This window comes from Varroa jacobsoni, unplaced genomic scaffold (assembly GCF_002532875.2).
Source record: "Varroa jacobsoni isolate VJ856 unplaced genomic scaffold, vjacob_1.0 scaffold_784, whole genome shotgun sequence".
Classification (NCBI taxonomy): Eukaryota; Metazoa; Arthropoda; class Arachnida; order Mesostigmata; family Varroidae; genus Varroa; species Varroa jacobsoni.
In genome coordinates, this window is record NW_019213686.1 from 100,627 (window position 1) to 126,633 (window position 26,007).

Genomic DNA, 26,007 nt, shown 5'->3' on the forward strand with positions numbered 1-26,007 from the left:
CGTCTGCTTAATCTACAGGTTACAATTCCCGTTCGGTTAGGAGCTTGTTCGAGTTAAATATGTTCCCGATTATGGTCACCTTGTTTACCATCAATAGGAAGACTGCTCTTGTGCTATTGCAAGCTGACTAAAATTCATACAGGCCATAAATACAGTGAGTACAATCTCCGGGTAAAGGTTAGTTATTATGCTAACACTTACATCTAATGTTTAGGTGCACTGAGGAAAAAAAACTACATGTATAATGTCTACCGTTAACTTTTCGTTAAGCCGAAGCGTTTTCCGTTAGGAAATTACCGACGTTTGCTTTCGTGTACCGTGAGATTACGAGCAGTATTGCTTGACTCATCCAGAGATTAAGCACATGTCCACTTATGCGATGTTTTAAGTGCACAGATGTCTTTAACTTGTGCGTTTTTGTCATAACTCTTGATGTGGCAGATAATAGGACGCGGCCTACAGGCACAGTGTTGGAGAGTCATAGCCTTATGAAGAACATCAAAGAATTAAACGATGAGATAGCGTATAGCTTCTTCAATAAATTATAACGTTAACCTCGTCATGATCATATAGGGTCACCGAAATGTTAACAGGCTTACGCATTACCCACTGTTCGCTTTCCCGACAAAAGGACGAAACAATACTTTTTGACAGCTCAACAGTCTTCACTTTACATGCTGTACACTGTACACTGTACACTGTACACTGTACAGTGTGCTACGTGAAAATACACAGACGTTAGAACTACATTTGCTTTGCTCTGCTGCATGCGTTTATTCGTTACTTTTCACACACAAATGGCAAACTTAATAATTGTAGCTTACAAAAGAAAGAGCGCCGTTTTTTGAGATTGTGCGGTTTCTGAAAAATCCGAGCGAGACTTTTGTAAGGCAAATTGAAAAATCCACTATATATTTTAGACTTGGTCGACATAGCTTTTCTTAAAGCTTTTTTTGACACCACTTTGTTTCCTACAGAAATTAACAGGCCTTTTGAAGACGAAAATTCTTATTACCAATTCAGGCGTCCAGATAATCTCCTATAATTAGTTGAACTGAGACCTTTCGAGTCTTTTCCAGGTTTTTTACAACTTTTTCGTCGTCTCGGACCTCGTATCTTTAGCACTTTTGTTCTGCTGTCAGCCCGAAGTTTATACCTTAAAAAAGTGCCAGTGTATCTTGACAGACGGTTATTAAAAATTTGTCGATCGCTAAGTAGAATTAATGGCTATCTAGCGGCATAAGTACCGAATTGAGGCTGTAATCGCAGTTATTTTATAGAAACATAACTGCTTTATAGAAACAAAAGAGAAAAATCTGCTGAAATGTCTGTCTTTCCATTGGGTACAATTTCTAAATTCGCGTAGCTTCGACACACACACACACGATGTACCGTATACACAAACTGTTCGTATGTTTGGCATATTTTTCCCATCCCCTTCTCTCGCTCCCTTATATGCAACGGGATGTATATACATCCCGTTTGCTCACAGAAGATCTTAATTTGTATAAATTCCTGTGCGAGCGTGTGATCACCTATGTGTGCCTCTGATACAGCAACTGGAATGAAGCGTGGGTTCCGATTTTTTTATATAAGAGTGCCCATGAAAATTGGCTGGACTATAAACGTATGATCTTACAAGGGAGCGACCCGAAAGCGATAATATACTTTACCAGATTATAGTTAGGGAGTGTTCTTGATAATAGAAAAGAGAAAATTAACGAGTACTCGTAACCGCAAAAGTGCCTGAAACAATATAACGTTACGCCATGCACTAAGCTGCTAAAACCATAATGGATCATATACACTGACGGATTAGAATACAGCCAGGCTCTACAATAAGGCATTTAGGAATACCTCAGATGAACGCACTATTCGTCTGCTAATAGCTAGTAATTAACAAATTGTCTTTATTATCTTCATTTATTTGGCTATAAAGGGAGAGTACCTTAAATTTGATGCCAGTCCAAGTAAATCTGGCCCTGCATCTATCATTCTCGCACTGTCCCTTGGTGTAAGCGGACGACAAATGTAAAATGCTTATTCTTACAATTGGCTTTGGCTTTTCTTCAACCTCGATGGCTCTTAAGCGAAGTGTCTGTCCATTTAATAATGCTAATGTCAAAAAGCCTGAACAAACGTTTATAACAAAGTAAATATACGTCAAAGCTTTGTGTTATATATATATATATATGTATATATATATATATATTATAATGTTATATATATAACACAAAGCTTTGACGTATATTTACTTTGTTATAAACGTTTGTTCAGGCTTTTTGACATTAGCATTATTAATATATATATATATGAAATGTATGAATGAACCTAAAACACGTTTTTTACAACTTTGTAGCGATAAAAAAACCGCGTATATTCGTTTTAGTAGATTAACAATGTTATTGCCCACTATTATTGGAAGTGTTCAGCTAAAACTCTGTAAGAGATAGTCCTAAACCTGTTAGTTAAATACTGCTCTCTTGTTAGTGACGTTTTTCCTTGAGCTGCCGGTTCGTTTATTCCAGACTATTTTTCCTAAATTTTACATTTCTCTCTGTCGGGCTGAAAAAATTTGCATACGTGCAGAAACGTGAAAGAAGGTTACCTTTACAGTGCACAAGCGTAGATACTTTGTTTCATGTTGGTAAAAACCAAGAGTTTAAAACAGAAATCGTTATCTAAAAGGACTAAAAATGAACATAAAATTGGAAATATTTAAAGATATGATCACTGTCTCCCTAGAGCAGCAGACGGTTCAATTGCCCCAACGAAGACGCACAATGCTACAAAGGACGTTACCTTCATATCGTTTGCGGTTTTGCCGGCCAAGCTTTCCTTAGGCACTAGTTTGAAGATACAAGTTGATTATCTTGTAGAAGCGAGGTCTAATGCATCAACTCTAATTTTGACGAAAGAAAACATGATCCCGAGGGACTGTCTCATAGAAAAGTAGCTGGGATCATAATAATATATAGTTGTATTATTGTACATAAGATAACAACGGTGAAACTATTAGGGCATCGTCATCGAAATATACAACCAACGACTTCATTAACAAACCAATTTCGTACCACTCACGAAAATATAGATAGTCAATTGTTCCACCAAGCTTTTCATGAAGGTATTGAAACTCGACATGCAAACGGCTCGGGTTTAACGTCCGTTATCGTCTAAGCGTACTCCAATCCGACATAACACCGTGCGATAACAGTGACAGCGTCGAGCCTTATATTTCACATCTGCATCTTCACCATTACGTAAACGCCGTCTCTCTCCCCCCTCACTCTCTCTCTCTTGATCAAGCGTTTGTTTTTTTCTGCTCAATAGCGAAAAATCCCAAAAACAAGTGTTACGCAATTGTTTCATTAGTATTACTTCAAATCAAGTGGGCTGAGAGAAAACTACTTGAACGAACTGTTTCGTCCACACGTACTGTTTTATCCCCAAGGGTAGCCTAGGTTCGTTAAAAATTCATTGCGTAACGGCTTCGCTATCGACGTCTGACCAGTCCTAGACGTCCTCGAATAAAAACCTTTTCAAAATCTAGCGAAAATTTCCCTTATTCAGTCGTATTTGTGCATATCTTTGTGTACCCGCGATGTTTAGGTCCAATAAAAATTTCAATTAACAAACATGCAGTTAAACATTATTGCATATATATATATATATATATATATATGGTCGTCGCGTCAGTGGCTATTGTAAAGCCTCTCGGCGCAACTCACCATGTCGTGACTTTCTTTTAAGATTCTTTTTAGTGTGAAATTTTGTTGATATATTAATGGCCTCATAGGACAGCCGTAAACCAGATCGCAGGCAACAGCGGACAGATAGGGCACAGAAGCAAGAAGGGTCGCCATTTCGCTGTCGGGTCCTCATCTGATACCAGCGTCCCCGATCATATCATTTATGTGATTGTGGCATAGGACCGTATGCTCCTGCTGTTTCGTGTAGAGGCCGGCTCTCTTTCTGATATGTATGCAAGCAATCGACTTATCTCCGCGCCAGATCCTGACCCAGTCATGTTATACGCGTGTGCCTGATGACGATCGTAAGCACTGCTGCTGTCACAGTCGCCTTGCTCAAATATCTGTATGACAGTAACCACAGATGCCATACTAATACCACCATCAGGGCAACGTTATAAAGTGTCATCCTATCGGATCCGGCTTATGCATTCGTTGCTAATTACATCATATAGGTTTAGCTGTTGTTACGTAGGGATGATAAGCTGGCCAGGTGAGGATCTCTGCTATTCTATACACTTCCTTGATACGTAATAGATAGTTGCTGTGTTTTTTTTGGTACAATACAAAATATATTAGCGGAAAGTTAAGGCTGATGTGTAGGTTCGATACGAACTCGCGGAAGCTAAAAAGGTTTACGATGCCACTATGTTAAAATGAGAAGTGTGCACATGTTTTTTTCAACATAGGTTTGTTTTAGTAAGACTAAAACATTGATACGGCAGACAGTTTTTCGAAGTGGCTCTCCAACGCATATCCATATTAATAAATTTAACAATGGTAAATTGAACAAGGAAACAGGCCTTTTCGACGGCACCATTGGTAATTTACCTGATTGATTAAGTCGTTTAAAATCATTAGGGCTTGCTTAGTGCTGCTGCTGTACAACTTCTCCAGATGTTTGCACCCAAATTGCGCCATGCGCCTTCCATCCAAGCGGTTTTTAATAAACGAGCCTATGCAAACTTGTCTCGTGAGTTCGTGCCGCTACATCATCTTTCGATACCAGTCTTTCAATTTTTTTCTCTTAGTCCAGCTCGTGTCTGCGGTAGCAAATGTGGCAACGATTCGAGCCCTTCTATTTGCGCCCCCTGGTGCCTTGTGGCTTCTGTAAGAGTTAAATGGGACAGTGTAACAACAATGGTGAAAACTTCAATTAGAAAGGGTCAGTAGAAAGATTACTGATGAACTCATTTTATGACCGAGTCACTTACGTAGATGGCGGATATTTTAGACCAACGTATCAACTTGTAAGAGTTTTGCATGTTGTTGACGATGCCTTAAAAAATCAGACCCATCGCCACTATTGCCGTTGAAAACACATGGGACACGTAGTGGGTGTGCCAGCCAAGTTTCTGGTAGAAAAAGACAAGGGGACGCTGTTTCTCTAAGTCCCGCAAACGATGCGCAGTACATAACTTGTATTGAATAACAATCCTCGAATGATCAGCATCGGAAAAATTTGACAGCAATAGAACATCGTTTTTAAAATCGGGCATTAATGACCGCCTTTGAAATTGTCTGCAGTTAGATTTACCTAAACGCAATTGTTACAGAGATGAAGATCTCACGTAATCATACGGACAGGTATCGTTTCGGTCGGTACATGAAAACGCTGATTTACAAATGTCATAGCATTGGTGGCAGGAAAAGGTTGTCCGGCAAGCCGGCTGCAAAGAGCCCCACCTGAGGACTTTCCAAAACCGTTAGTCACTGAGTCATAGATTCAACATATACTCTCGTCTTTATTATCGCCTTTAGAAATCCTCCGTCGTGCCTTCCGATCGCATTCTGCGATGCCTTCATCTTATTGTTGCCACGTAGAAGTATACTTGCAAGCAAAGTCAAAACGATCCCCATGAATAACAAAGCTTCCTCTCTGAGCAGCATTTTTTTTTTTTTCACTTTGTTAACCTTTCTTTTCTCGTTTATTCATTAGCCTCTTGGCAGCCGTCCTATCCATTTCATTCTACGCCTCTCTCGAGATATCTGTCGCGTATAATAATTAATCAGAAACACACATTTAACTTGTTTGCCGGCTACGCCGCTATTGTGTGTGGGCAAATGTACACCCAAGTCGCGTACCGTAGTTTCAGCATTTTTCCTCTGTAGCGGGATCCTAACAGGCGTGTTCACGTTATGAACATCAGTAATCAACATGCGTAGCCACGAGTCTGCAGGAAAACTACTGACTGACGATCGCATCCTCTCAGTACCGATCAATGGCTGCTTGCTAAGCCAGTGGTCTATATTAATCGAACAGTCATATTCAGACCGTTTGATAAATAATATGAACGCGTTCGATGATAGAAACTCGTATCGATAGCGGTATTCTTGCTAAGCGACCAGGAACGGAGTCGTGAAACTCACGAGCAGCATCGAAAATCGACTATTATGATACGTAGTTGTGGTTTAAATCGTCCTAGGAGAAACAGACGGCTACGAAAACATCTTGCGGCTGATCGGTGGCTACGGAATACATCATGGTAGTAATAATAATAACAACAGCTACAAAACCAGCAATTTATGTAAAACGACAGCTGAAAGAACACAAATGACAGTGACTACTAATTGTTACCTGTTGAAGACAGACAGGTTCCGTAACACGGAGCACCAACGGGTGCGTTACGTATAGACGAAGACACACAGAAGTTGTTAATACCTCCAGCAGCTGATGCAGTCTCTGTGTATCAGATTTTGCCGCTGGCTTACTGACGGTCATCGAGCAATTAAGCATCAGGATCATCCTGATCATTATCATCATAATCGGCGTCGTCGAAGTCGTACTCAATCACTATTACCCGTCGCCGCCTCCAAAACACGAAGGTGACAAATAGCTGATAATGACGCTCATAATATTCATGATGACTAGTAACGTATCAGTCCTCACGAACACGCAGGGCGCTGTTGTCCTGTATGTGTAGGGATCGTATAGACGATGCTTGCCCCCATAGTCCTTGCCCACCCTTTATAATACACCACATTATAATAGCTTTTCCTGTCCGATTATATAGCGATCGTAACGTTGGGCTATGTCTCTATTTGGCGGCCGAAGTTTTGACGAAATGACATTAAAGGAGGAGGAGATGAACACCCTACGCAGCCGATGCTACCGTCACTGGAGCCACGAAATGTATCGTCGAGTAGGCGACGATTGCCGTTAATGAATAGAAGCAATAACTGGTAGAGCGTCTATTGACAACAACCGGTCGCTGGTCGCCTGAAACGAACAAGCATTAGATGCATCTGTCCTCACTGTAGACAAGAAGCATCGGTGACGTGTTAGTTGCTGGCCGACGCAACGAATCGAAACAAGTCAGAAGACCCAAACAAAGTTAGGGTGTATGAGGAATACCCGCAGCCTGCGATGTCGTAACGCGACGTCGGGGAAAATACTGCAATCAAGGGGTGCTTGCACAGTAAAACGGTGCCGCTGAATGATCAGCCTGCCCCCGTGCCTGATCGATGATCTTCTACGAACGCAGCCAAACTGGGGCACTTACAGGACGTACCGCACTATGCAATGCGCGCATTAACCGATGATCAAAGAGACGTTCAAAGAGAACAGGTGACTCTAGAGGAACAGCAGCAACATAGAAGAATTACGGGAACGACCTTTCTAGAGAGCCTGTTTTATTTCTGCTGAATTAGATGCTAGAGCTTCTTTTTCAGACGACTACTCTATTCAAGACTGACAGACGACTGTCACGTCTCGCACGTCACCATAAGCTTATCCATATAATTGGCTGTAAGCATACGCACGTGGGGCTATAATAAGGCATTCTTGATCTCTGTATGATGGCTGCTCATTGGACGCCACAGCAACACCATAGAGGCAAGGGAATTGCTTCGGTAAGAGAACCCTAACGTCACTCTAACGCGACGCGTTGAGGCAAACCATCGAGAGCCCGATTAACGGAAAGGGCAGCTTGCTCAGTCGAAAGCGATGTTCAGTGAAACACTAATAACCATCGCTAGCATTGCTGCTACTGTGTCTGTTGACGCTATCGATGCTGCTGGTGCTAGTGTTGTATTCCCATATTACCTCCAATGGATACGTGAGCGGGGCAGTTGATGGAAACGCGGAGACCTTTTCTGCGTGCCACTTTATTAGCCCCGTTGATGCGTGCGTGGGCGCGCCGAGCTGTTCTCTAGCGGCCGACATCAAGCGACTAGCGCCGTTCACTCCTGTGACGGGAGTACTAAAACTGAGTGCCGCAGAGATACAGAGAGCGCCACGAATGTTGGCGGCGGCGAAGTTGACGCCTGTTCAAAGAAAAAGAAACGACGCGGCAGACGTTGATGGAATGGTACCATACTTAGATTGAGTTCAATTGACGAATTAATAAAAAAAATCATCGATCGTCGTTAAGAGTGCCTCAGCTGCTGCTAGTTGAGCTGGGTATTTCTAGTCTAGCGATTCGCGAACTAAGTTACTTTTAGCAAAAATAGATGTAAACAAGAGTTGAGTACCTGAAGCAGCCTCGTAGAGTGATCGATCAACAACGCAATAATTATTCTCATTGTAGTGATGAAGGCGTTTCCGTGCGGCCGATATCTGGAGATTATTTCTGTATCCGATAGCCGGTATTACTGGGCTTGACATGTACCATGCGGCTGGCCAAATGGAATATTACGAGGAAAATGCAAATGTGATCAAAATGAGTGCGGTAGTCAAGGTCTGACGTTACTTAGCTACTAGTAAGTAGAACAGTGCAATAATAAGGACTCCATACTAGTTTTATGGTTGTTACCGGTGTTTTACATCCGCTACTCCAGCTGTTAGGCGTTACTTCAGACGGTTGGTTCCCACTAGCGCGAAACAGTGTCTTCGCTCGGGTTTGAACCTGAGCTATCAAGAGTCCCCAAGTTGGGCAGGCAGATCAATTATCCGTTGAGTTAGTGGACACGTGTAGAGGTTCTGTGTGTCAGGAATTAGTGTCTGCAGTAATAACAAACATTTATCTAACAATGTGCCCTGACTGGTCGACGATGATAAATATTTCGACGTCGCTAGATGAATTGTTCAAGAGAGCTATCGGCCAACGTAGTTCGATGCACTGCGCAGACCTGAAGCCCTGAAACCTAACTTCGAAGAATCACCCTAATGTTCCGGGCCAGCGAATGCTGCGATGTGGTTTGATCCGGTCTGATTCTTGTTAGATACTTAAGTGTCTGCTGCAATGGAGGTTTAGTAACGAACAATCAGAGCGAACCTCTCTGTGTGTGTGCGTGTGTGTACGTATCCGCTGATACGACATTTCGGACATTTTCTAAGTCCCTGTGGTGACTACGTACAGGTTAGAAAGGACCGGGATTAGTGAAACCAGTGGTAACGTTGAGTTTGTCAGTGTTCGATCATGCGCTTAGTGGGGATTGTTTTATGGGTCATGAACCCGGAAGAGATTAGGCCCGTGCAGACTGTAGTCAGACCAACCCTGTATAAGCTGCTATAGTGTTTGGATTTTTATTGGGAGTATACCGCCTGTTAATGGCGGCTCTGAAAGGCGAGAAAAACTCGGGCGAAAATACAGGAAAGCTTTGCTTAATCGATGCGTAACTAAACATTATCTGACAAATATGCTTTTGTCCAAGAAGGTAATTTTCATTTATCGGGAACTTGATGACCGCGTTTAACTAGATAAGAAATGAGACCTCTTATTCAAAAGATTTATATAGTGGTTACAATATAATAGAAGGCTCTTTGTAAACTAATATTGTTACTCGTTATGGAAAAATTCTTAACCGCTCATTTTGGCGTAGACAATCCCAACCACCACAACAACAACAACAATGCTGCCATTTTTCGCTTAGGTCCGAGGAGGCCAATCGCCTCCTCGGACACATCTGTTGCCTTGTTCGTCTCTACGTAGTCTCTACGCATACCTTTTTGATAGAGAGCCCTTCGAATAGAATTTAGAAAGTCTGACAAAGTACTATGTGCAGAGGATTATTTTCTAGATATAGCATAGATTTATATTGACGATTAAGAAATCCATAGTCGATTTCTGCGAAGTAAGGTTCAGAGTTAAATACCGATGGCGAAATGATAGTAGATTCTATTTTAAGAGACCTCAAGGGGATCAGTTTTTGTCAACACATGTTTCATCATAAGCTTAGGACCAACTGACGCACGGTCAACTACCGTTCACCTAGAACCCATCCCCAACCCCAGTGCTCAAGGTTTTCACTTGGGTATTTGCTACTACCACCATGATCTGCACATGTGACAGCTCCAGATTGCCTCATAGCAACATCCTTCCACGCCATCACATTACCTTCGCACCCCTTGAGGGGTCCGGTGCGTCACACGTCAGAAATTGAGTTAAGTACAATGCTACAGCGCCATCCATTTTTTGGGGGCTAGTTGCTTTGGCAGGTGAGTTGTTACAAGGGGACAGAGTCTTGTAATGGAATCTAATATACAGCACCAGTCGATTATACGTAGCCGAATGACAGGGGAAACATTAACCTGGCTGGGTCCTAAATAAAATCATTAACATAATGACCCTTTCGATTATCCTCATAGGCGTTTCTTCTCATGATTGATGCGGACATCCATAACCGTCAATGTAGGTTAAAGCGGATGGTTTTCTTCTGTCCACTATATGGAATCAATTGGCCTACATGAAACCCTACTAGAAGTAACGAGACGAATGGAATATTACCGAAAAACAAAAATGACTAATTTTCCTTTTGTACTTCGCAGATTTTTTCGTATTCTGTCTCATATCTCTTCCCTTTGCTTCTTGTTGCTCTGGTCACTCCCTCCAGAGCGCTGCAGATTTTTACTACTGACAAAATGTGTTTACATTTGTTGTTTTCTTCTCATTTTTGTTACTTTAAAAACTCGCTACGGTCTATAGTAAATATCAAGAACTTACCAACCCATTGAATAGCGTCATTCATTTTTATCATTGAATTCCACTTACTGCGAATTTAGTACTTTTCTTGTGTTTGTTTTCTTTGTTTACGTAATTAAGAACGTAGAGAATCAACAGCGTACCAAACAGGTCGCTGCCGGTACAGCGTCCGTAGGACAGCGTCAGCTGTTCGCACTCAGTCAAAAGCACCATTAGGATCGTGACCGTGTCCAACCGTCAACACAGTAATCACTTTACAGACCTTACATTTTTCTATAAGGTTGTTTCGAGTATTTAATTTCTGTCTGTTTCACAGATATACCTGTCTTGTCTTATCTATCTCTGTCTTACATAGGTTTCATCTCAGTTTGTTAGAAGATAGCCCTAAACATCGCTAATTAGTAGACAGCAGCGTGAATGGACTACTGAAAAAGTTAGACGGGCAAAGTCCAGTGAAATCGGACTGTCGGATAGAACAGACGCCGAGGGCCATTTCTGAGAATAAATTTGCTTAGAATTATTCCAAAATCGTCTTTAAATTTTCATGTAAATTGAATATATACATTATTGTGGATTATCTAAATATTAAGATGCTCAGGAGCTATGGTGATCATTGCTGTAAAACTAACAGAGGCGTTTTCGCAAATTCTAAGAAAACCAGTCCATGTTAGATTTATCCTTGACGAGTTTGTTTTAAATTATCGTTATTCAATGTGAGATTGATGATGTAACTAGCGGGCACAGGATTGATAGATAAATTGCTTTGCCCTTTGTCCATCAAGTTTTACGTCCGGTATCGCCGCTAAGCATAGTTCATCAGACGATTGACTCCCAACACGAAACGGAGTCTGCCTATGCCCGGATTCGAACCGACACCACAACGACCCTAGGTAACAGTGTGATTTCCTCTGACTGGTATGCCTCGTCGTTTTGTAGAGATTGAATATAATGCAGAGTTAGACGGGCATCGTTAAACTATACTACCGGTAAATTGTTACAAAAAGTTTTGACGCTCAGAGAATGTCTTTTTGAATCTAATTAGTGTTATATATATAGTTAGGTCTCCAACCAACTCCAGGAACGGTTAACCGCCCGACGGTTTATGAATCTCCTTCCTTTGTAATTGCGTTTAAAACGTGATTTGCTAGGTGGCCATAAGTTCGGAAATAGGACACAACTTTGAGCACCGATGTACTAACAAGGAAACAAGTTTGAATGATGGGCCAAAGTAGAAAAGTTTATTTAATAGTTTCAATCGTTTATAGCTATTCTCCTTCACGAATCCTCCACAACAGTTTTAGTGCCGTTTACGTCTATGTAACAGCAACAAAGGCAGTCAGGTAGACATCAGAGTTAAAAAAAAGGTAGCCTCAAACGCAACGATGGGGGTTTGAGCTATCTTGTACGTCTGGCATCGAAGCCTACACTCAGCGTGAGCTCGGCGGTTGATTTAACATGCGCTAATTTTAGAATTAGATCGTATAGGATAATAGATGAACTAGTTCAACGTTAGCCGATTAAATTACCGGCAGAAGCTCTGACGTGACGTTAGTACATTAACTACGTTTACGGCATTAGCATAAAAAGATTATGAAAAAAGGACAGACGCCAAGAAGACGCCAGAAAGACCAACATATTTCAAGCAGGGCTTTTTTTAACGGGACAGAACAGAAGTTTGCTTGAAAAGACCACCGTGAAATTTAATTTCTCGTTCGTTATTTGAACAGATGTCGAATGAAGACCCTCTAAACGCTCGGAAAATCCCTACCCTACTCTGCATTTAAATCGAACATACTGCTTTGAATACGGTTCAATAATGGACATTGTTTCTTTTCTTTCAGATAGCGTTTGTTATTTTTGGCTAGTACTTTTATCCCGTTAATCCAAATTCCTTATGGGCATCTTTCGCCCAGAAACTGATTGTCAATACGTAGTAAAGTTCACTCTTGGGTCGAACTTCATCAATTATATTTACGTTGCCAATAAAGTCGTCTTCCGTTTTACAGATTCTTCCAAAGGTAGTTTGAAGGGACACACATCAACTTGTGAACAGGACTGATAGGTTAGTTCAATGCTGAATTCAGGATTTTGCGCTGGTAGGGTTAATTTTACCGCCACTATTGGTAGATTCAGACACTTGATGTGGATGGGATAATAATTAGAATACAAAGGCCTGCCAGAAAGACCTGGTGTTCCAAGGATTACCCGGTGCTGATCAACATTCCAAAAAGTCGTCTCAGCTAGTGCCCGATTAAACCCATGATCAACTGGAAATATATATCCACACATGCAGTATAAACTTTAGATATGATAGGAAGTTTTGTATTTAGTTATTTCCAAAGTCTTAACTTAAGACGTGGCTTAAATATACATATACACGTCAAGAACATATAAAATTGTCGTGTTTTAAATGGTTGTTATTAAGATGATGATTATATTATAATTATTTGTATTTTTATTATTACTATTGTATTCGAACTTGAAATGATAGAAAAAATCATACGGACGATTTTAATATATATATATAATATATATATATATATATTTGGTACTTTGCGTATATAATCATCTCTCTAATTGAGTTATAGGGACAGTATATTCACAGTATATTCTATATATATTATGGAGAACGTATTATAGTGCCTATTTAAGACGTAATAGCAACGCTACTAACGATGTGATTCAATCGACTCACAGAACCCCTCTCAGATTTATAGTACATATAATGTAACACTGATAATATAGGTAGCTATCACCATACGGGAAGCTAGTCAGCTTCCATTGTTGGCCTGCAGTACTACTTCACGTGTTGTTTACGTGACTTTTCGTTAAGGACGAAACGGCCAAACGTATCGTAGTCTGTCACGTTGTAGTAAGTAACCGGCCTTAGTTTTGGCCTGCGATGAGTTGTAGCAGGAATTGTATTGCTGGGAGTCTTTATTCGCCTGCCGACCTCGGCCAGTAGGTAATGGCCAGCTCGCCAGCGAAAGAAAGAGAGTGGCTTGGTTTAACTTGGTCTTATCTAATCGAGTAGAGAGGAACAGATCTGGGTAACTTCGGAACTTGGTTTGATCCATCAGTTAGAAGCAATGGTGACGATTATTTAGGGTCCGTTCGCTGTGAATAGATCTCGTAATGCGCTATCCCCGGTTCTGCCCAATGCCGGCTCGGTGCACATTTAAGCCTTGGTCATAGCATGCCAAACGTTTAAGTTGAATGGGACGTTTTCTGGATGGATAGGCAAATTCTCGCGCATACATTGCACCCTTCGCGCGTTTGTGACAAATAATTAAAAAGTACTTTTACTTATCTGCATCTTACCATTCCGAAGCGTCAATCTTGTCAACTTTATAACGCTGTACTAAGCGTCTCTTTGATATTGTCTATAGTAGCATCTATTGCCGGTCACCACCTATCATTGTAAATTTAAAGAACCACACAAATTTGTAAAAAAAAATAGAGATCGAAGGAAATGAACAGCAGCACATGCAGTGGCCCAGATATATAAGTTCGATGCGTTATGTGGTTTATTCGAAAGGGCTAGGTTTTTTCAAAATACTTAATTTCCATAAATAATCTATTTTTCTTCAAAAAGATGGCAGTTGGAGAGCAAAAGCAGGTGGCGCCCCTCGCTATAGTCCTGCCTATATTTGGTAGCAAGATCCCGGTCGAAAGATTTACGTCTGATTTGATTTCATTTTGATAACACGATTTTATTTGTATGGTATCATTTACACATGGTTATGATTCAGGACTACGATTTGGACAAAAATTCTACCGTACCTCTAACTGACAATTATCCTTATGAGGGGGGCAAAGCTGCGCGTTCTTTTTACCACATGCTGCCACCATTCTCATCATTTCGCCCAACAGTAGTGAAACTGATTTCCAATGACTGTCTCGATGGATTTAAAAGCTTTTAATTAGTATAATAATATGGAATATCGTTAACAGACGATCTTCTATTTCCTGGAGCGCCTCACAACTTCCGCTTTTGTACAAAAAGCATGAGGTGCGCGCTTCGTGCGAAGTGTCAGGTATTAGGTTTAGTAAGAGCTAGACATGAGTCACCTAGGAAAGGGACGTATGCAGCATATTAATAAGGCATTTGTTTCGGTTAATGAACTCGAGAGCGATTACCACCTGTATTGTAGCATCTCACAACGCAGATCTCTGAAAGTAAGTTCGTAAGTAAGTCTGGAAGTAAGACGTTACGTCGTAGATGCATATAATTATGCAGTGAGTAACGCGTTTGCTACTTGGCTTAGGAACAAATGATGGCGAAGGTTCAGACGTGGGCTGTTTTTTGCTGGAAGCCAGCTGTATAATGCTATCTGTCTATCAAACATATCTAATATGAGCGCGTTTTTTTGTTAACGCGTATGATTACGCGCGTCTCGTTAAAATGTGTATTTGTTTCTTTCTTCTTTTCGTGTTTTACGTTCGGTAAGGATACGTTTAGATAGCCGGTTTTCAACACTGTCTGCAGCCGGATTTGAATCCAAGCTACATCATATTCCTTACCTCCGTAGGTAAGCACGTTACCCACTGCGCTACCGCGTGGCCTAGCGGCTGCCTTAAATTTTCTCTAAATGTTCCGTCGTTGAATGGGGTTATTTGTCGTCAATAGGACCCCTTAATCGGAATGAACATATCTAATACGGTTTTTGAATGAGCATTTTTATGTGCGAGCCATGCCCAATAGTGATCATCAGTGAAATCAAGATATTATCAATACGCTTGCTCATAAGAACTGCCGTACTGGGGCATTTCATTTGCCCATAATATTATGTTGGATTAAGGTACACAATGTTTATAGTATCCTAGTACAATTTCTTCCCGTGGAGAAATGTGCTTTATTAATGACGTTTCGGGCACTTTGACCCCACAAGGAATTTCCTAGTAAGTACTTTCCCAGTAAGTTCCCAATTGTTGCCTAATTAATGGCTTTGCTCGTCGTCGACGCTAAGTTGAGTCGTCGGCGCACAATGAACACATGCAAATAACCAAGATATACATATCATACGTTTGTCCCGGTTCTAAATCTATCTAACAAGTTAGGATTCGCGTGTTGTAAGACTGTTTTTATTATGTATGTGAAACCATTCCTGTTAAATCAGATTCTAACATGGTTTTTGTGTCTACGTAGTCACGTAAGTGTGAGCCACGTCCTCAGCGCAAAGTTCCGACTCAAATTATCTGTCATAGGTGTCGAAATTTGTACACTTGATAGGAATCGGTGTCGATCTACACCCGAAGCATTTCCAGGACTAAAGAAGAGTTGGTGGCTCTTAATTCAAATCTTTTCCCAGGCCACAGTTTACTCAAGAAGCGCCCCGCGCCTGTTTAATATTCCTAGTAGCGTCGCAATTAAATACCTATTAAGAACTCGCTCTCAACGGGAATGGATAGGGCTGCTGCTGCTGCTGGTCGGTCAATCTGATCGAGTTTCTGATCGAAAACTGATCGAGTTTCCGTTGCCGGCGCCGTACACAGTTATGATCTACTTATCTAGTGTCGTATAAACCTTTATGCTCGCAAAGCGGGGAAAATCGGCGCGACAGAAACGGTAATGTAAATTCAATTTATCCTTGCCGGTCTGGCTTTAGCGATGTTTAATTTATTCAGTGAACCCCAACCTGTTTGTCTGGCGCGGGTAGTACGCGAATCGATGTTTATCGCTAACGGCCAACGCAATTGCGGTTTAACCAATAACTCAATAAGAACAGCTTTTCTCTCGCTGTCTTCTAGCGGGGAGCCCGTGGCGGCCACTGGAAACCCAAATGGATCAATTCTAACGAACAGCTTTCTTTTTGCTTACGAAGTAATATTATAAACGTGATTGAAAACACACGTTCTGATGATTTACTACCCAATGTGATCTGTTGACGTAATGCAATGAATACAGTCTGCGTCCGAAAGCGAGGTAGAGACGGAAATCGTGCACGCTAGATACACTGTTCTGCTAAGGGGTAGGGTTAAATCGCCGCGGGAACGACCTCGTACAGTGGCGGAAGCTAAGAGAGTTTAGGGCACGCATATGAATAGCGATAGTGAGGCGGCTCATTATAGAATTACACACCATAACATTATAGATACGGATGGCGTTTCGCTGTTTACTTACAAACAAGATACACTCACCGTCTTCGGCGGCTGGGCCATTCCACCCAGAGTGCACTTTTGAACTTATCATCTGACGAGTTACGCCACTCAACCCTAGAAAAATGATACGCTGCTAACGTCAATGTAGCAGACAGATCGTGTTCATCAAGGTAAGCTTCACTGAACTTGGCTAAATGCTAAAATAACGAATTATTTATCGTTCGTGGCTGAAACAAGTTTGCCTTAAGCATAGACGACAGACAACGCATCATTGAGGAGGAACGTCGCTCTAAAATATATATTGAATTCTATAGAATCTTGCAGCATCTACATGCCCGCCTGTATATCGGCTCTAAATGATCAGACGCATTGCCCCTACTTTACGAAAGGATCGTTGATAGTTCTCCAGATTTTTCATCCGCCTCTAATGGCTTAGCTGAAGCACCTGTCTCACGCAGGTGGCGGCTTCTTCCGGCACAAGGCGAACTATCCACTCCCGGTTTTGGCCCTAGTAGATTCTATTCACTGTCCCTGCGGTTTGTATTTGGCGCGCTACTACAGCTTCAAACACAACGATTCGCTGATTTAATTCATAACAGTCCGTACGATATTATTATAACGAGAGAGTTTATTAAAGTGAGCGTCGGTCAATACGAATATATCAGGGGGTCAAGCTGAATTGCCTAGCAGACTACAAAAACGATAATGACACAAATGAAGAGAGGCTGCAACTGGTGAAGATATGTGCGTGCGTTATTGCGGCAGAAATAGTATTAACTACGACGAAACTGAATAGTTTACTTGTTCGGTACAATCTTCCGCGCTATTTTTATTTGATATTAAACAGGTGCACGATAGCCTTATCGAGTAAAGCGGAAGACCTATACCGCCTACCTGAAGTTTGACTTCGGTCTTAATAAACATGTGACGCATGTCGATGCATAAAGATAACGAAGCGTGCCTCGATTACTAACGTTCGACGTTTTTTTATTATACAACCTTGAGAATACACCCACTTATAATAATAATATAATAATATATATAATATTATTAATAATAATATATATATATATATATATATATATATAATGAATTTTTAGTTGATTGGATACAATTAAAATTACAAGTTGAAAACTATATATAGTTATTAATTTTTTATCAGCTTATCTTTGTCGGCGAGTCCGAAAACGGCCTCGGAAAAGTTTTTTTTAGGTTACCCTCTTGTGTCGGCGGCAAATTAGATCAATAAGTCGATACATATTTTTTTACGCTTTATATCCCGCATTACCGCTAAGCTTTGCTTTGGTCTAACAAGCTCGACTGGCAGTAAGCAATCAATATATAAATAACGCATCCCGTTCGTTACGTAGCGAAATCGAACTCGGAACACCGGCAAGTCTGAGACATAGGGAACAGTAACGGGATCTAATAACAGCACCACGTTGACTGCATCCCATATAGTTGAGTTGCGTCGCGTCAGAAGATCATTGTTTGCCGTTAATTAAGCTTCCTTTTAATTTTAAATTAAGTCATCGAGCAGACCTAGTTGAATTCCATAAGAACTAACTATAACCCTACTGTGTGAACGTCCGGTGTAAGCAAACACCACCATATGTTTTTTCCATCATCATTCCAACGAAGGAACCTGTATCTAGGAGACCAAATTCAACGATGCCCGCGGACTTTTTGCTTCGTGATAGTTTGATTCTTGCCGAGCCAACTCCCAAAAAATGAATAAATAGCCAGTTAGCTAATTACGGAGAGCGGAATTCGTACTAATAAAATAAATGTTAGATGATGAGGCGTAACAGAAAGAGAGGCTTAGTGTGATCCTTGAAAAATCGCTCGTTTTCCGTACTGCCTATAATTAATTAGACTGAATTTAGCCAATGAAATATTGCAAAAACTAGCCAATGAAATATTGCAAAAACTCGAAAGAAATAAGGATGTTGAAACTGCGTTTGGCCAATATGCAAATTATTCATACAAATCGAACACCATTGCCCGACGGTCCTAGCATATTATAGGCAGTTAGCCTATACAATGTCTAAAAATAAATCTTATTCGTTTGATAACAGTTCACTTCTAAAGCGACGCTTAACAGCAGTACTAGACGAAAGGCTCACCACAAGGCCGTTTGCTTGGTCTGTAAAATTCAAATTCGAGGGAAAAACATCTACAGTAAGTAATAGTGGTAGTGGCCGCGATTCGTCGGCAGGACATATTGCCTTCCTTTCAGACACCCTCAACATACTTCACTTTAAAACACACTAAAACTAACGTGCTTGGAATAATGTGTATCGTCAATCAGTGTAATCATCTGTAACATAATCCATGTGCCATGGTAGCAGCATTGGACAATCTTGTTATGACGGTGCTTCACCTGTCTTTTTGGCATTCGTTTGTCTCGAGCTTTCTGAATCATCATGGAACGAGCAGCGCAAGCCGTTAGGAAGACAGCAGAGTCGCAGATGGGTGAGCTCGGAAGCACAGATTCGATACTGACTAGAATCGGCGTGTCGTTTTTGTTTCGGAGTATTGAACAGATGACATTAGACATAATCACGTTGTCCTGGTGTTCTCTCTTATGCTATGCCTATTTCAGGACTTCCACGTGGAATGGCAGCCTTACCTTGTGGACCCTGTCGTATCTTCACAATTGGTCGCCTAAGCTATCGTTGTCGGTACGCGTCGTAGTTCCGGTCCGCAGAGCGGTGCAGCCGCCGTCCAACCGCCGCCAATCGCTGTTCCTCCTCTCGGTGTCGACCTACACGTCACAATCACGTTCCGAACTTCGTCTGAATCTCTGCCGTCGCTATTTCCGACAAAAACTGCTCCACTTTGTCTATTCTCAAATGGTCAGTGGAACTAGCGGTTTGGGTTCCGCTAACGGCACGACAAACTTGTTGTCAGCGTTTGCCAACGCTATCGTCCCCGAACTTGCCAACAGCGGAACAAGGCTATGTTGACATTCAAAAAACTGCGGCGCGTCGTGCTCGTCTCCTGTCTACTCTCATGCGGGGCATACGTTTATTTTATAGTGCCGACCTTTCATACGTCCGGCATTCCGGTCAGCGTACAGCCGCTGGCTTCGGGTCCGGCATTGCTTGAGGCTCGGGGTCCGGGTGAACTGCAAGGATTGTCCAATAATATTGACTCACCGCCGTCCCCAAGTCGGTTCCGATTAGGAGCGAATAACCGCGATGGGGGCAATGCGGTTAGTGTTATTGCATTTAACGATTTGAAGTTGCCCCTGCCGCAGAAAAAGCTTAACCAGCGAGTAAAGCTGCAACAACACCAAAAAAAACAACAGCAACGACAACAAGGTCGACGGAAATCGCGTCATCGACTAGTAAGAATTGGGCCAAATCGTAGGCGAGGTTTACGACCTAATCGAATACCTGGGAAGTTCACGCCAGCCTCTGTGGCCGATGTGAATCTTCCAGATGGACCGCCAAGTCAAATAAAAGAAAGTAACACTAATGACGACGAACATAACAATGTGAATGCCAATGGTGATTCAAAGATCAAAGAATCAAGAAATTCGGGGCGACCGTGGTTTTTCCACAATGGAAGCAAGCGTCCGCTACCGGGTGAAAGAGGTAAGTGATCAAGTGCTAATTATTTGTTTTCTTTTGAGGTATGCGAGAATGGTAATCCCATCTATTTCTAATACATTTAATTTTTGTCATGATACCTAAATTTCTAGTAGCGAGCTACCAAGAAGTATATATCGTTAAAGAATAAATTACGCATGGTACCGGCGCTCCGAGATGTGGCTCCCACCCGATAGAACGGGCAGATACTAATAAGGGCTGCAGCATTTGCATTGTCTAATATCAGCTCAGGCAAAAAGGCGATTTGATATTCTTTAGAGCTGCGATCTTACGACACTTTTGTGCAGAAGGGTTCTGCATATAGAAAGCCGTAATGGCAATAACTTTTTATTTAAAAAGTTCGAATAGCACTTTGTTAGAAAATCATTTACGGTGGCTTCTGCCAAACTCAGACCTTCAGAAAATGTATTCGTCAATGTTATTTGTTGCCTTTATTTATGGTTTACAAGGGAGTTGCACCATCTCTCGAAGGTGGGTACTTCGAGTACACATCGAGCGCTCTCTACACAGGCCGTTCTCGCTGGCTTCGAAGTGGAGCTTTCCTGTTGCAAAATGGAGCATCGGGACATTTTCTCATCGTCGTCTATCGTCTCTTGATACATCAGCGAGAGATACGCTTGGGTACCCAAACCAATACAGTTCATTAAGCCCGATCGATTGTTTTCTCGTTGTATCTCTGCCCCTTTTCCTGTCTTGTCGCTTACATGTGCGCGCATTATTATCACGAGTCAAAAGCGATATGAAAGTTAGATCTCATCAGTATTTTTTGCCTGATGACAAATCGTCTCCCCTTTGATTCGATTACGACAAATGAAGGCCGGCGATCCAATTTATTCCATTTGCAGTAAAGGCGAGCTCTACATTTCATACGTAAACTGCCATTTTGAGTATTTGTTTATACAAATTGAATAGCTGATGGTAAACAAATCCATTTCGGAATTGATTGGACCAGCGGAGAAAAACAAGGTCATGTTTGCCTTGTCGATAAGAGATCAAGGCACAACGCACCAAAAATAGGCTGTCCCGCCGCGTCATTCGTTTCAGCCCTAGATATTGCGGGATGCTCAACTTTTAGTTATTCCGGTCGCTTTTGCGCTGTCTACTCCTTCGCAGATTTTTGCGACAGGATCGGCGCGTTATCTGGAAAGAAGCCTATAGGTTCGTTGGTACGTTGTTGTAAACAAACAATTGATCGTCATCGCGCATGGCTAACTTGTTCTTAGAAGAACATAAGCAAGCCTGGGCCGAATCAGAATAACAGCCTGCTTGAAACGATTTTCCACCGTCAAAGAGGCGCTGTTTGCGATCGAATAGGGTGACAGGTAGAAAAATCCTAAGGCGTCACTAACTTCATGACACCGAGCATAGCAGCGAACGATCCTGCTCACGTTGAAGGCATAACTTTGTTGTGCTGTGTGGTCATGGCCACACTAGAAATGTTGGTTTTGAAATCGCCGTTGCTGCCGATGGCAACAATTGTGGTGGCAGTCAAATTGCTATGTGTGGGGCCTGAGTTTCAGCAAGCCCTAGGTTTTGGTCGAACTGCTGAATTTGACAGAACAACTGATCAAAGGACATTAGGAGGATACGCCGTTTGGAGCAGTCGCCACCGAGAATTTCGGAGTAATGGAACTAACTTACACAGGGGCTGTCGGAAAAGACAACGTAGAAGGAGAATTCAACGATATGTAGATAAAGATAGACAGGCTGGTAATTAGCGCATGCCCCGCGTTCCCTTGAAACTCGCGTAAGACTGCAGCAGCATTATAATTCATATATGTACACACATTTATGTCTGAGACGGTAGTAATTATATTTGATCTTCGCGTCAAGCTGCGTCTGCCACACCCTTTCCCATAGGGGATTTCCAGCAGAGGCAAATCGCCGTTAGGGCTTGAATGCTACCTTGGACGTTCTCTTTTTATTACCATTAAGAAATGCTAACAACACTCAAGCAAACCCCAGCAATGATGAAGCATTTGATAATACTACGGGAGCAGTTGCCTGTGCTATTTAATTGGCTTGCAAATAGATAGGGTGATCACCGAAATCCTCTCTAAGCCTTGGGTTGCTGGGGTTTGGCGATGTGCTTTGCGACGATGGCTGCCTGCCGCTATTCGTCTACAAGGCTAAGTAGTGATGCCACGATATAGCGACTGACTAAATTCGCCTTGGATGCAATTTGGAATTTTGTGGTGAATATTCACTAGCTTTAAAGAAGACGCAGTTTTTCTTTGGGGGGCAGAAAATAGAAAAACCGCGAGACCAAGAGACTTTGCTGAGCAATGAAAATGAAGACGGCATGAAAAGCTCACAGTCGAATGGGTAAGATTTGAAAAAGCTTTGAAGTTGAAAGTTTGAAGGGTACCATTTAAGTACTGCGCACACTCAGTTGAACTGCAGCTTTAGCCGGACGCCAGCCGGTTCGGCCTCAACGGTGGCAGTGAAAGCGCGTTGCGCCGGTGTGTGTCTCCGCGAGAGCTAGGGAAACAACGAAGAGATACATCAAGAGTCTTGGCGGACATCGCGTGTCACTATGGAAGAACGTGCCGACTTGGTGTATTTCTCTCGATACAGACAGCGTGGAAGCAAAACACGGAAAAGCGTGAGGCGTAAAGAGAAGTAAAGTGCAGCATGCCAACAGAAGCAGATGACTGAGAGGGCCCGAAGCAAGTGGCTGTGCTTCTTATTCCCTTTGGGCAGGCGGCAGACAACTAGCCAGGCAATGGATCACTACACGCTGCAGCTCAGCCGGCAGTGTGTGTACGCTACTGCGTCACATTGTACGGTCAGCACTGCAGCGTTTCAGACCGCTGGTGGGCTCCGACGAGTCCAACCGGCATCCGTGACGAGGGCATGGGTTTCCTCGTCCAAGAAAACCTGAACCAGAAGTTGCCTGGAGGCGAGCTTACATTGGGTGTATAGTTGAAGTCAATCGGCGCTGGGCTAAACTTACCTATAGTGGCACGACACAAGGCAAAAGTTCGGGGGGTGTTGCCGTATAGCACCCACTCACTCGTTTTCCTCATCTTTTCGTTTGTCTGCTCACTACACTTGCAGCCCTATAACGGTAACTCCCAAAAGAACACAATGAACCAAGGCAAGTGAACTAAACCCTTCGACTGCTGAATGAGCAGTGGGCAGGGAAAAGAGAGAAGATAAATGACGAAGGCTAAACAAGTCGGTACGCGAAATGGAGCACGTTGACTAGGCGTTTCCTCCTTCCTTTCCCCGAACCACCCTCAGCCCCAGTTGAATCGATGGCAAGCTTCGGTGATTTAGCGGAGGGTTTCTAACCTTACAGTGCTGAGTCTGTGCCTTTTTCCTTGCTGCGGGAGCAACCCGTACAAACAGAACCCATCCAGAGCGCACCGCGCTCCCACATATTATACTTCCACATACTATACAGTAACTCCCTCACCCCCTCCCCCTATCGTATTCTCCGTCCTCGTACTATGTCACTCCATTGCTCGCCTATGCTGGCTCGGCCACCGCTAACGGCATCTGCTCTGTTTTCTCGCTACCTATTTCTTTCAAACAGCCACGTTCAATATCCATAGGCGGGGGTGCGCGAGTACTCGCTCACGGAACCAAATCTTTGTCTGAAAAGTACGTAAGCTCCGAGACAAGAGCAGTGAGAAAAGGTGAGAGAAAGGCAAGCGACGAAGAGATTGAGGGAAGGAGGGAAGATAGGTATCTAGAAGTAGTGAAAGGCGTTTTCCGGCGCCATCATCCTCGTCATCTTCGAAAAGATGTCGATGACGAAGGAGAAAGAAAAAAACACAAGACACTGAATGCAAGGACGTCGTCAGTACGCGTCCGTCCAATATGAACTAGTACATAGCCGCGTTTTCTAGCCGAATGCGCGCGGCACCTAGAATCGACTGAGCTGAAATGGGCTGTGTAGTAATCATAGGAGGCAAGCTTCTGTTTCTCTCTATTGATCTCTCTTCATACTTCCATCCGATCTCGCTTTGATCCTGGGACCCGCTTGATGAATACACGTTTGAGAGACACATCAGTTGTGACATTCCTGGCGGGCTTGGTGATCGAACAAGATGTGATCCTCGATGATCTGAAGCCTACGATGATGATCGGCTTGTGAACGCTATCGGTTAGAGAGAGCGTGAATGTGTATGTAGTGTGATGTAGATATGTGGGAAGAAACGTTTTTTTGAGTTTTTTGAACGAGGTTTTTTGAGTGTGGGAAGCCTAGTTAGGCAAAGTAAGTGTAAACTCGATTTCGTTGCTCTGATACACTATTGTGAATGGTGCATAAATGCATGTTAGTCGATTTTCATTGAAAAACCTATTAACCTTTGAGTTGCGCTCTCCTCAGAGTCCAGTTATATCACTTTGCTTACTTATCAACACATACTATATAATGTGTGTCGAGCACGGAGCTTGACCCTGCAGGTCTTCTAGTTTTAATCAAACCCTTACTGTATAAAGTATTTAAAGAAAAATGGGTTTCCTAACTACATTCATGTGGATCTTCGTTGAGGTTTAATAAGCGGAATCGTTTAGTTTTTGGACATTGGACGCGCCATATAATTTCTGGAGTTGATATCATTCACTAACACTCGAGCAGTTGTTCCGACTGTTTTAGCAGCATGACGACACATGGTCCCTAGCTGCTGCAAGACAAAGATTCCTCAGGGATTTTCCCGGCTTTCCCTTCCATGTTGGTTCGTCTTTATTGAGGAGCAGAGGATTAACGTTACACTCGACAGAGTAGTTGCTTTCACTCTACGGACAGTCAATGCATGTTAGATGACCAACCCCCGTGGGGCTAAAGATCCAGTATCCATCATTGATGTAGATGTGTAATAGCAAGGCTTAGCTGGTGACCGAGTGGCGAGCGAAGCTAGCTCCCAGTGTAAGCGCCTTCTTAGAAACAGAGGTCGCTCAGGATTGGACATCCCGAGCTGTACTTCGGATGTATAATGTAATAGCAGAACAGATACAGAGACAAAAGGGACGGCTTACAAAGTCATGTGCCCCTAGCACCAATGCTGGCTACTGTTGTTATTAGATCACATAGCATTTCATACTGTTTAATTCAAATCTATAAAAATATTAGATATGTCTCGATGAGACCCTTACTTGGTTAGGTGGAAAATCTGGATACAATTTCGAACGGTGCAAGGCGTATCTATCCTAGAACCTTCAATTTCTTATATAATGAAAATCCGATCCAAACGTTATTCAGTGTCAAGTCTATAACACTGAATACGTCACACACACCTTAATAATACTGACCTTCTTCGTGTGTGTCCAATTTACCCGTAAGTAAGTAAATGTAACCAACTACCCAGACGATATTTGGAACAACGTTTAGCAAATGTTTGCTATATTTTTTTTTCTTATATAAAAGTTACCTTCGTGTGTTATTTTGCGTGGCATCAATTTCTACCAACAGCGAAATGATCGCCTCGCTTATATTTAATACATAGCCTAATAAGTTTAGTGTGTTAGCGATTTTTGCTGTTAAGTATGGGTTAAACTCCTCGATTATTGCGGCTGACCACCATACGAAACCGTGTACAATGGAGGCATGCGTCGGCGTTGACACTTAAGATGCTCTCTCAGACTAACTAATTTTAATGATGTTGTACTCCGGAAAGTGGGGTTAAGCCGGCGAACGAATAACAGGCGGGGAAAATAGATTTGCTC

General features: G+C 42.4%; 1 protein-coding gene across 2 annotated transcripts in view; it reads left to right on the forward strand.

Moving 5' to 3' along the window:
* Positions 1-26,007, forward strand: part of LOC111263712 (core alpha-(1,3)-fucosyltransferase) — a 56,322-nt gene that overhangs the window by 5,231 nt on the left and 25,084 nt on the right. Inside the window, exons 1-2 of one of the 2 annotated variants that reach the window (XM_022839057.2) lie at positions 7,727-9,347; positions 19,320-20,316. In XM_022839057.2, coding sequence (XP_022694792.1) covers positions 19,677-20,316 — 640 coding nt within the window. In that variant the 5' untranslated portion in view covers positions 7,727-9,347; positions 19,320-19,676. Of the gene's footprint in view, positions 1-7,726; positions 9,348-19,319; positions 20,317-26,007 lie in introns of those variants that run through there. The other variant, XM_022839059.2, reaches the window with a different exon arrangement.